At 39.7% G+C, this 12,926-nt stretch overlaps 1 protein-coding gene across 1 annotated transcript in view; it reads left to right on the top strand.

Annotated features, from left to right (window-relative positions):
* Window positions 1-12,720, top strand: part of TRPA1 (transient receptor potential cation channel subfamily A member 1) — a 50,550-nt gene extending 37,830 nt beyond the window's left edge. The window contains exons 21-27 of the mRNA XM_026495899.4: window positions 1,001-1,170; window positions 2,740-2,869; window positions 3,278-3,460; window positions 5,991-6,059; window positions 9,577-9,687; window positions 11,264-11,361; window positions 11,998-12,720. Coding sequence (XP_026351684.1) covers window positions 1,001-1,170; window positions 2,740-2,869; window positions 3,278-3,460; window positions 5,991-6,059; window positions 9,577-9,687; window positions 11,264-11,361; window positions 11,998-12,208 — 972 coding nt within the window. The 3' untranslated portion in view covers window positions 12,209-12,720. The remainder of the gene's footprint in view (window positions 1-1,000; window positions 1,171-2,739; window positions 2,870-3,277; window positions 3,461-5,990; window positions 6,060-9,576; window positions 9,688-11,263; window positions 11,362-11,997) is intronic.
* Window positions 12,721-12,926: the final 206 nt, after the last annotated feature.

Genomic DNA, 12,926 nt, shown 5'->3' with positions numbered 1-12,926 from the left:
TGGCTAATAATTGGCATCAATCTTTTATTTCTCAGTGTGGAGGTTTAAAGTCTTTTATTTATTTTTTGGGTTTTTTTGCATCTTTTTATAAGATATATATCTTTTATACAATACCTCATTTTATGTGAAAATTTGTTATATAAGCACATTGATATCTACATTAAAGAATGTTAATGATAGTTACAATGCTTCACATTTGTTTGACATGCATTGCAAGTACTTATATATGTGTATATATGTGTGTGTATGTAGGTGTGTGTGTGTGTGTGTGTTTATATAGTTGCAGTAAATTGTCACAATTCTGAGAATTAGACTATATTGTTCCATTGTAGCTTAAATGATTTAGGGCATATTATTTAATCTTGTCATAATTTTCATTGTTTACAGATTATAGCCTGAAGTAAACTCTAAAGTTATATGATTTCTCTAACAGAGTTGGTCTCCACATTTTTTTTATTGATACTAAAATCATCGCCTCTATAGGAAATTTGATGTCCAAAACATGAAATCTTTAAGAGCAGGAAATGACATCAAATTGTTATGGTCCTTAAGTATTAGCACAGGTCTCAAACCTCCTTAGAAGCAGCTTTAGTTTATTTGTATCCTGAGAAATTCACATGTATGTCCTCACACAGGCAGAAAGGAATTAGCTAAACTAACATGCAGCTCCCCAGGAATTTCCTTAAGAAGGAATGGACTCTACAGAGAAAGCCCAGAAAGTTGTAGAATTTCCTTAAGTATCAGATTCCCAAAGTGTGCCAGGTCAACAGAAGAGGCTGGGCCACCTCCAATACTGGTCCATACCCAGGGCTCTGAGTTTAGTCAATGATGGTAGGAGATGGCTTCTTGGTCCTAACCCTCTCCAGCTGCACTGCCACAAAAATGTTGCTGCTGGTCAACGTGTGTGTGTGTGTGTGTGTGTGTGTGTGTGTGTGTGTGTGTGTAAGATGCCAGGTCTTGGTCTCTACATGTGGTAGTTCTGAATTCTTTTCAACCCCAGAAAAGGAACTATATTTTGGATAATGCCAACGCAGTTGAATGGGTTATCTACACAACGAGCATCGTTTTTGTGTCGCCCTTATTCATTGGTATACCAGCGTCTGTGCAGTGGCAATGTGGAGCGATTGCTATATACTTCTATTGGATGAACTTCTTATTGTATCTTCAGAGGTAAAGCCAGCTTGAATGATTTCTATATCCCTTAGGTATTTTTAATATTAGAAGAACTGTTTTAAGTACCATAAAGTTGTAATTGGCTTACTCCTTTTCCAATTGTTTCAGACTGTGAAGATACCTTTTATGCACTATTAAGGAAAAGGTGAGGGAGGTTTGGAGCTCAGAGTGTAGACCAAGGTTTCTTAACCTTGGCACTACTGAAATTTGTGGCTAGATATATTTTGATGTGGGGGGTGTCCTGTGCATTGAAGAATGTTTAGCAGCATCCCTGGCCTCTATTCACTAGATAGCTAGTAGCAACACCCCCACTATCTGACAACAAAACATGTATCCAGATATTGTCAAATATCTTCTGAGTGGCAAAATCGCCTGGGGTCAAGAACCACTGGTCTAGACAAATCTAGGTTAAATGTGGGAAGTAAATGGGAATAAAAGTATAGGCTATTATTGGCTTTACTTGGTAAAGATATTTTTGAATTTATTTACTTTATTTGCTAAGCATTTACTTTAGATTAAAATAATCAAAATGAAGTGATAGGTATGGGGATGAACAGTGATATAAGAGAAAAAAGTTCAAAAAAACCTAATTCTAGAGGGGGAAAAAGGACTAAGCTCCTTCACCTCCCACACTTGCTAATGTTGAGATAATGTTATTTCATATAATCTTTACAATAATAAGAGGTAAATGTTATCACTCACAGTATATAAAAGAAGAAAATGAAGAGCTGAGTTAAGGAACTTTCCCAGGATCTCAGCTAGTAAGTGGACATTTTACCCATGTCTTTCTAACCCCAGGGACCATGTTTTTCCTACCATATCCTTTGCATCACTGTTCACAAGCACAGTGCTGTGGGGTTGAGTCGCGCCCTTTGGAAAGGACATGGTAGGGTAGGAAGAACTGTGGTCTGGAAGTCAAGAGGCTTCAAGGCAAGTCCAGGTACTGGACTCCCTTGGCTTTGCTATTATCAGTGAGCTTCCTGAGTTACTGGACATCTTTTGGGAACTTAGTTTCTGAGCCTCTAAAGTCCATTTCAGCTTTAAAGTCTCACAATTCCCCCTTTAACAAGTTGTCTTTGCCAAAGGAAAAGTCCAAACTGGTGGCTAGATGACACATCCATTATCTTCCTAAACACTTCACAATTTTGGCTCCTAGGAGCGAAAAAGGAAACCTCAGGAGGCCGTGTAAATCACGGGGGTGCCCTTCAGGTGCGTGAGCTCATTCAGAGTCTCCAGTGAATGCACCGCGTGACTCATCTCCAGGATCTCTTTATCAAGCTTTCGGAGCGCCGTCTGTGATCCTGGGAAGACTTTTCTCTCCTACTTTGTTTGAAGTGATACCCAGTGGTCAAGTAGTAAAACAAAGACAAACATTAACAAGAAAAGAAAACCGTTTGACAGTTTGAAAATAAGACAGCTATTCATGATTTCTCATGTCTCCTTTTTGAAAGTGGCCTCAGTTACTCATCTGTGAAACATACTGCCTAATGCACGATAACCATTAACACTGAATGAAATATAATTTGACCAGAAAAGTAAATATATATTTTAATTTAATTTCCCTAGATTTGAAAATTGTGGAATTTTCATCGTTATGTTGGAGGTAATTATGAGAACTTTGTTGAGGTCTACGGTCGTGTTTGTCTTCCTTCTCCTGGCTTTTGGCCTCAGCTTTTACGTCCTCCTGAGTTTGCAGGTGAGGCAGCTCCATCAGTTGATTTTGTTGATGTGAATATTGGGAATACATGTTTATGCTTAAATCTGAATGGCCTAGAAAATTAGTAGTAACATGGCACTTTTTTTAATCTGATAAAATTGCCTTCAAATGATCTTTATTGCAGGAAAAAATATAGTTTAACTCAATGACTTTTTTCCATTGTCAAAATGTTTATATATAATGCATGATGACTTGTTTTAGATACAGAAAAGATCTTTTTGATGACTTTATCGTTAGTTTATTAGTAGTTCTTACCACTTTCAGTAGCTATAGTCCTGTGACTTAAAAAAGTATTCTAAATATGATTTTTATCATTTTACTCTTCAAGAAATATTTTTTCATTATATGCATTTTGCATTTCACTTTTACCTTACCATCTTTTCTCAGGATGCTTTCAGCTCTCCACTGCTTTCTATAATCCAGACCTTCAGCATGATGCTAGGAGATATTAATTATCGTGACGCCTTCCTAGAACCATTTTTGAGAAACGAATTGGCATATCCAGTTCTGTCCTTTATACAGATTATTGCCTTTACCATGTTTGTGCCAATTGTGCTCATGAATTTACTTGTAAGTAATTTATCCTTATATTTTCTTTTTGTTGATCATTTGGGGTATTTAGCAATGATAATTATTCTTAGCCTCCTTCATCTCCCATCATGAAAGGAAAAAGGAACTATTATAAAATCCATTCAGTCAACATTCATTTAGCATGCCAGGCACAGCATGAGGCCCAGGGGATGCCAAGATGCATTCACTGGGCAGATATTTATGAGGAATCTAGACACTGATCCAGGTGCTGGGAAACAGTGGTGAATAGACCAATACCCAGTCCTTACATTATAACCTCGTCATGAAGTTAAATAGTAAATAAATAAATATGTAATATAATGTCACGGGGATGATAAATGCTATGAGGAAATACGAAGCAGACTAAGGAAAGATGAATGGTGTGTGCTGCTCTGGGGTTGGGGTGGGGAGTCAGAGGCTGGGCAGAGATCTTGGTGGAATGAAGGATTAAAACCTCACCTCTGCCTTTAAATTTCTCATTGACTAGAGATTCAAGTGGGGAAGAGCCTCCCAGGCACGAGGGCATCTGTGGCATTCAGGTGCCATGTGTAAACCAGTTGCAGGCTGACCATCCTCAGCAGACATGAACATGCCCTTCAGAGAACCTGCTCCAGCCATGAGCATCTTAGCCAATGCAGGCAGCGGACGTCCCGGGTCCATGGAATGCCTGAGCTGATGTTACAGAGCATTTTTTGTCCTTATTCATTTATGCGTACATGCACACATTCAATTCACTTTTACCGAGTCTGTGCACCAGGGATTGCTCTATACAGTGTTTCTGGAAAGAAAAGAAAATATCGACTACTTAATGTTTTGATTCACTTACTTGATGCAACTCCAGAGTTTTATTTTGATGACCTAGAAAAGTAAAGGATAGCACGAAGAATAATAACGAATGACCCAAAGCCCACATTCTTCCCTTAGAATCTCTTCTGTTTTGGGAGATAATTATCTAGAAGAGGATTTGGCCTAGCAGTAGTACACATTGGTGCCATCTCTACCTGCATGTCCCAGAAGAAGATCAAACCCAACAGAGCCAGACTGTCAACGTGTGCTTTCCTTCAAACTCTGCTGCTACCTCTCAGTAGCCCCTTCCTGGTCATCTGACTTAGATCACTGGAAGACACTAGATTCAGCTCTGCCCTTCCCTCACTTCTTCCAGTAAATAGCTGCCTCTTATGCCTACTTCCAGTTGGCTCACACCTTATGGTTCCTCATCCATATTGCTGCAGTAGCCCAAAGGCTATCTGGTCTCACTTCTCTAATACTTCCTGCAAATTGTCACCACAGTGACATTCTAAGGAAAAGCTGAACCTGTCGGTGACTTTTTCATCCTCCCCACCCCCCACCCCAAGACTCTTCAATTCAGTCTAAACCTATCAGCATGGCACGCAAGGGTCCTCATGATCTGGATCTTACTCAGACCTCACCAAGCTCCCCACTGTTGGCATTAAATATATGTTAGCTACAATTAATTATTAGTAATTTATCTACTCTATGCCTCACAAGATCAGATGTCTTCAGATCCTAGGCAAGTATCTTAAATGTGTGAAGCAGTCGGTATGAGACAGCTGGTTTTGATGGAGGCTGATATGAACTAGAGAGAATGCCCACCGAAAAGCTTCTAAATTAAAAATAAAAAACATTATCCTGCCAAGTCCTACTTGTTGACTATACATGGTTCTCAGTGCTAGTCTGCACACCCTGGAATATACTCTTTCACTGCTCATTCACTCAGTAGCTCTTTTGTGTACTTATTGTATGCCCTGTATGGTTCTAAGCACTGCGCATACAGTGCTCACTTGGACAGACCGAGCCCTTCTTTCATGCGGTTTACTTGACATTAAGCTTTTTGAGAGCCTCAGCAGCCAGGAGGCTGGATCAGCATAGGCAGGTACTGATTGTCTAACAGATGTGCATCAGCTAATGTAAGTAAGTGGATTTCATCTGGATTGAGTAGAACTGAGCCGATGGGTTCCCCTCACCTAATTCTGTGAAGCCGTGGATTTCTAGATGGAGTTACTGTTTGTTTTTGTTTGCTACCGAAGCCACACCTACCCTTGAGGTGTACTTCTTCCTGCCAGACCTATGTAAGGTATACATTTCTGCATCACCTCAGTTTGCTATTAACTTTTCCATGTTGTCCATACACTCTTGTTTACCTTAGATGCTAAACTCCTGGAGTTTGCAACCATGTTGCGTGGCTGCCCCAATGGCATTTGATATTATATCACCCCTGTCATCTCCAAAAATAACAAATTTTTATTTTAAATTAAAATAAATTTCAGATTAATTTGTGTGTTCTAATTTTTTATGATAACACTTAAAATTACTGAACCCACCAATGTGGCTACCATTGTCACAAAGGTATACAGGCTTTGCAGTTTGCTGCAAGATGTGTTAGTCATGTGTGTTGAGGCCACTGCTAGGCAATTACATGCTCACTCTCTCACTGCAGCCAAAGAGATCTTGGTGCATTTTTAGGTGAGCCATTAAACTGGTGATGACTCTGTGCTGTGATGTTTTTCAGATTGGTTTGGCAGTTGGTGACATTGCAGAGGTCCAGAAGCATGCATTGTTGAAGAGGATTGCTATGCAGGTAAGTATTGTATTTATTTAAAACTTCTTGAAATTAGCATCATCTTAATTATTCATGTATGAGAATAGCTGCATTCTGTGAAGTTATTTAAAACAGATATTTTCTTAGTGCTGAGAAGCACTAATCATTTCTGCTGTAGTCAAAGAATCCAAAATGATGAAAAAACTTCCCTAGAACAATTTCAGCAGAGAAACTGACAAATTACCTGGGCCTCTTTCAATGTCAACATGTGGCCAACCAGGTGGCTAGTTGCTAAATAAGAATATGACAGGTGTGAGGTATTCTGTCTTATCACAGCCCTGCTGGTGCAAGGAGCTCCTGATACTCTGGCCACAGCAATGCAAGGTTCCCACACCGCATGGTCTATTGAAATGTTCACTGCATCCATGAGATTTTGTTCCTTTGTCATATTCCTTACATTTTTCTAGATAATTTGATGTAGACTTCACTGGAGTCAGAGGCTTCTGGATAGGTCCTTGGCTGTTGAATCTTGTGAGGTGGTCTCCTGTTACACAATGCAAAACTATTTCTATGCTCTTATTTGCATTGTCTTTAAATTTCAAATTTGAATGGGAATATTTGATGCTTCAAAAATATCTGATGACCAGTTGAACATACACATTCAGAAACTTAGGCCAGTTCAAGAAAAAAGACAAATTCATGGTAAGATTTATACTTGACCCTCTTCACTTTTGTCATGCTGCTTTCTTCTCTGTTACTCAGCTATCTATTAGCATATGTTTATTTCTGAAAAATGCTCCAATACACATGTGTGTGGCACACAGTACAACTTAGCATGAGTCACCCAGTTACTTACTGACTTTAATAAGTAAAATCAGTCTAATGAGAGAGCACATCAACATTCAGAGTATAAAACATCAAAATCAACTTAGAACCATCCTTAAACTCTCTTTTCTGTGACTACGCTGTACATTATACAGAGGGCTTGGCACATTTAAGGAGCAAGAATATATAAATTAAATGGTTAAAATGTTAGGTACAGAAAATGAATGCAAGCACAGCTAAGGAAATGCTACATGGAAGAGCTGGCATGGGAGTCAGACATAGAAAGATAGGATTTAGAAGAGCAAGGCCTGTCCAGAAGGGCGGGACCCGGCAGGAGCAAAGGGCTGACGACAACAAGAAGTTAGGCTAAGGAGGGGTGAAGGGCCGTCTGGCCTGGAAGGATGGCTCCTTAGACGGTACTAAGGCTGCTCAAGAGATAGAGGGCTTCATTTAAAAATAGCAAAAGAAAACCTTAGCTTTTTTTTTTTTTTTTAAAGATTTTATTTTTGAGTAATCTCTACACCCAACCTGGGGTTCAAACTCACAACCCTGAGATCTAGAGTCTTGCTCTACTGACTGAGCCAGGCAGGCACCTCCGAAAACCTTAGCTTTGAAAGAAAGGGCAGTAAAGATGAAAGTGCTTCAAGTTATTTTGTTAGTCAGTGGACCTTATTATCAGCTCTTCCAAAGAACGAGAACAAAATGAAAGTGGTGTGTAAGATGATCTGTTACTATCTTGATTTAGTGGAGAAAGATTAGAGGAAGGAAGAGCTAACTGACCAGTTACTACTGCAACAAAGATGGAGTGCAGGACTCGAAGGAGGTGGGTGAGGAGAGGAAAAGAGATGTATTGACCTCTTCGCAGGCTTGTCAGCAGTACTTCATAGCAACTCTTGAAAAGATCAAGGGAAGTAAGTAAAAACAAAAGAAGCAACAGCACTACATAAGACATCTGGGGGAAGCCCACTAAACCACACTGTCAGGACAGTGGATATGAAAAGCACAGTTCTATATTAGATTGGATCTCTTTGCTGAAACACAACAGCACAAAGGCCTGTAAAGGAAACAGGCAAAGCAAGTGCTCCTGTGTTATCTGTTCCTTGTTTTGGATCATGAAGGCACTGGCTAGAAAACCAGGAAGCCATTCTTTTATTTCCCCTAAGCTGTTTTTTAAGCAAATCTCTACATCCACGTACAACTCTCTCTGTCAGACTTACAACCTCAGTCTGAGGCCACATCAGAACTGGAGCGGAGGGACCTTTAGTCTTCTCACAAAGTCATCTCAGCCCTAAGTGGGGACAGAGAGCTTCTTGGGGCGGTGCATGCTGGGAGATGTAACAGTTACTCAAAGACAGGCGTCGTGAGTATTTTGAGGAACTTGGAGCGCTTTAGTTTTCAACATTAGTATCCCCACTTCCAGTTTAGGCTGGCAGCTGTAGACACTCCACGTGTACAGACAGGCCGCACATCACAAAAGGAGACCCACGGAGCCTTACCTTCCACATGGGAAACCCACCAGATAGAGGAGGTGAAGATGAGCCCTTAGCCCACGGGAGCCATGTTCAGTGGGTCCCTCTAGACCCACCAAGGTTGGACTTGAAGCTCTGCTTGCCATCCTCCCCAGGACCATATTTGAGAAAGGAAATCTGGGAGGTCCTATGTAGAAAATGAACAGAGTTAAGACACACCTCGTGCTTTGTCTGTTGGCAGGCACTAGACTTGAATAAATCTTTTTCAATCAAGTAAGTGGATAACATGTGACCTCTGAAAAAATGTCTATTGCAAGAGGAAAGGAATATTGTCTTTAAGACCCAAGGGAAAAGGGAACCTTGGAATTTATTTATTATAGAAACTCAAATAAAATACCTAATTAGTGTTGTGAATAAAAGAGAAGAAAACATAGCTGTTCTTGAAACTGGAATATATAGCACGTTAAGTGGTGGTAAGTGCTATAAAAATAGGGAAGCAAGATACAGAGCGTTTAAACAGGTGGTCAGGAAAGTTCTTAGCATCTCACCATTTGTGGATGTGAACCACTGAAATCCCCATTTATAAAAAAGCTGATGGTCTTAGCAAACTCTCACCTACATGGTAATTACAAAAAATACATCTAAACAGACACAAAGGACTATAAAAAAGATAAATTTGGCAAACAAAAAGTAAACTAAATATCAACTCAAGGTTAATCTGTTAAATGAGACAAAAGATTGTATCTCTGAAAATAGAAATTAGACTCAAGATAGGTCATGGATAAACTATTTTGCACCCAATAGCACAGCCTGAAAAGTCGAAGTACTACCCTTCGATGTGGCAGTTGCCATCCTTTCACTGGTTCCTGTCATGGTCCTCCCTCTCAGCACAGCTTCCTCCCCTGTCACAGGTGCACGCCATGCCTGCCGCACCGCCCGGCTGTGTGCAGCTTGTAGTGCGGTGCCCCGAGTATGGGCCAAGTCTTATATGCCCGGTGTCAGTCACGGTCCCTGAACAGTGAACATCTGCTCACTTACACTGACTTCCTTCTTTAAACAGTTTGCCCCAACTGCGGATCGCTGCCCCTGTCTTGTCAATGGATGAGCTGAGAGACAGGGAACCTGGCCAGCCCGGCTGCTTGTGCATAAAGCAGGACACAGGAGACAGTTTTCAGTTTGCTGTACTAATGGCTGCTGTGTGTGGTGTAAAATTCCAGATGCTTATTAATGATCCCTCTCAATCAATCCAAACTGCACGTTAGGTGGAGCTTCATACCAGCTTAGAGAAGAAGCTGCCCCTCTGGTTCCTACGCAAAGTAGATCAGAAATCCATCGTGGTGTATCCCAACAGGCCCAGATGTACAGGGTTACTAGTAAGTACATGTGAAAAACATCAGCATGGTACGTCTGACATCTGTTCACTGTGTTATCCTTAAGGGTACCCTTTGATAGACTGAGTCGCCATACCTGTGGAAACAAGTAATTGTGATTTAAAAAAAAAATAAGCGCATGATTAACCCACAGTGAGAAAGTGCTGGGCAACGGGAAGGAGGCATTTGTCCTACTGGTTCATTCACAACATTTGTGTTAAGTGTGTACCACACCCCTGTGAGAGTAGATGGGTGGGTTGGTGGGTCAGCCATGCCCTGTATCTTTCTTACAGTGTAGCTTTTCTGTTTTTCTTAGTCACATGTCACTTACATATATGTGCAAAAAAATGTGTGTGCAAATATAGAGCACGTATGTACTTAAGCTCAGATATATACACACACACGTGCATGGGGAGTGAACATTATAGAAAATATATTAAGTGTTGAAGACTAAGCAAGCCACTGCATTATAATGGAAAAGGGACTGTACTGAGAGAAGTACTGGATGCTAATGTTGGCCATGCCTGGGCTTCCTCCTCTATGAATAGTCTTTCTGACTTCTTTGCATATTAATTTTCCATTGTGTAGCCATGAAATGATAAAGTCGATCGAGTATCGGCCTAGGCTTTATTCTAACTACACTACTTCCCTGTTTAATTTCATTCATATCCATGGTTGCAACTACTCCTAAAATACAGAAGGCTCAGCAATTGATTCTCTAGCCTAAAGCTCTGAGTTCCAGGCTCCTACGTCCAGCTGTCTACCTGACATCTTCACTGGTATGTCTCAAGGTACCTCAAATTCTGCATATTCAAAACAAACTCATGCAAAAGAAACTCACAATTTTCACTCCTCCCATGTTTTACTCCCCCTGCAGAGAAAAAAATGAAAAAAAGCCTCTTCTCTCTCCAAAGTTTCCTATTTCAATTAATGTCAACGCCATTCATTTGCTTGTGCAAGATGTCATGCTTGATGTCTCCTTCCCCTCTCCTGACCCCTCACACCCAGTCACTCTCATGTTTGCTTGGTTAGGCTTCCTGGATGGCCTATGTGGACTGCCATCTTCTCTTGCCTGGACTCTTAGAAGTGCCTCATTCCTAGTTATTATTTCATATCTGCTCTTGACCCATTCCAGTCTACCAATGGTTTGAAAGACACTAAATTTTAAAAATATATATTAAAATAGCATTTCAGAAATGTCCTCATGGGAAATTCAGATGTGTTGGATAATGGTGCAGTTTTAGAGAACTAATCCTGTATGGAATACCACCACTTATGATGAGCATTTTTCATGAGAAAATATAAGATGATCCAGTTAAACCTTTTCATAAACAATCTTTCACTCCAATTTCCTCCTTCTATATTATCTATGCATCTTGTACTTTATTCATGATTTGTTTTATAGCTCTTTATATGTCTGTTTCTCTCAACAGCTGTGAGCTCCTTGAGGGCCGTAGCTATGTCTTGGCTATTTGTGGTGCTGGCGTACCTGGTTCAGCAGCTGAATCGCAGCACATGTTCAAGAAATAGTTCCTGAACTGAGTTCAACCTGAGTAACTATTCATTTTTTATCCCACAGCGTATATTTCAGTTTATGTTTTGCACCAAAGAAACAAGACAGGAAATTCCAAATGTTGACACATCTCTAGAAATAGAAATATTGAAGCAGAAATACCGGTATGTGTTTTTCTTTATATCTGCATTTGAGCAACTTAAAACTTTTAAATAATGATGTATAAAGTTATATTGTATATTTGCGTTTACCTCCTATATTAAGTCATACTTGAGCTGACTGATGTCATAGTATATTGAGAATCATGAGAAATTTTTTAGACGCAACAACTTATTTGCTGCAATTCACCGGTTTTGCCAGTCAGTATCTTAAACGGCATTCCCACGAGCCATCTGCATCATATACCAAAGCTTCGACACATTTTGAGGATTCCTAGAGAAGTTATATAGTGTACAGTGGTTAAGCATGCGGGCTTTAGAGTTAATGTACCTGAGTTGAAAGCCCTGTTCAACTGCTTATTAACTCTATGACCTTGGGCAAGCCACTCACTCTTTCTGTGCAATAGCATTTTAATCTTTAAAATGGGAACAAAAATAAACTGGCCAAGAACTAACAGTACAACCTGAAGAAGAACACTTAAACTTAATGTGTATTGCTTAGAAGGGTTATGACTACCATGAAGCTGTGACCTGGACACAGCCCATCTGATAGAGAATACTTCTAGTAACCCAGGCTTTTCTGCACACGAGGACTGAAAAGATAATTGACGATAAATTCATAAGACATGTATATCCTTTTAGGCTGAAGGATCTCACTTCTCTTCTGGAAAAACAGCATGAGCTTATTAAACTCATCATTCAGAAGATGGAAATCATCTCTGAGACAGAGGATGAAGATAACCATAGTTCTTTTCAAGACAGGTTTAAAAAAGAATGGTTAGAACAAAGGAATAGCAAGTGGAATTCTGTGTTGAAAGCAGTAAAGACAAAGACACACAGCCCTTCCCGTTAGCCTGCAGTGGGGCTTCCTGGGGGGAGCAGTTTGCATGACCCTATTGGGTCCAATTTCCAGTTTGGCGAAAGTGAGGAAAACAGAAATATGATTCTGATTTCACTACATGTGAAAGGATGGTTCCTGTAGTCTTTGTAAATTATTCCTTTCTATTCATATTTTATGCCAATTAGTATGTATAGAGAATATCCTTGCTAGTAAGTTCAATTTGCACTTCACTTCTCATTTGAATGGGTAGAAAACTAATTTGTTAGAACACATGATAAGTACTAGTAAATGTAACTGTTAACCTAGAACACAAATGTCAATACTGGATCCTGCTTGATAATTATACAATATGTAATGTATTAGACAATAAAGTATTATATTAGGTTATACCATTTGGTATGCTTTTTTTCGTGTTGGAAGAACCTGTGGGTGGAACACGTGTACTCTGTTCCAACTATAATAAATTGCCGCACCCTTCTTGCTGCTAACACACCTGATGTCACTTTGAGTTGAGACCCAAATTAACAGACCTTATAATATGCATGAATTTTACTATAGATATATTATGTTGTCTCTATATTTTTGGTTTGCTAATAACCATAATAAATGTACAACCTATATATTCACCCCACTGATTATTGTGTGAGCTTTTTACTCCATTTAGTTTTTTGAGATTTGTAAAAATGCCTCCATCACATATGGAACCGGAGAAAGACACTACAAAAAAAAG

Source organism: Ursus arctos, unplaced genomic scaffold, assembly GCF_023065955.2.
Source record: "Ursus arctos isolate Adak ecotype North America unplaced genomic scaffold, UrsArc2.0 scaffold_6, whole genome shotgun sequence".
In the NCBI taxonomy this organism is placed as follows: Eukaryota; Metazoa; Chordata; class Mammalia; order Carnivora; family Ursidae; genus Ursus; species Ursus arctos.
The sequence above is the reverse complement of the archived record's forward strand: the minus strand, read 5'-3'. Positions and strand labels throughout refer to the sequence as shown.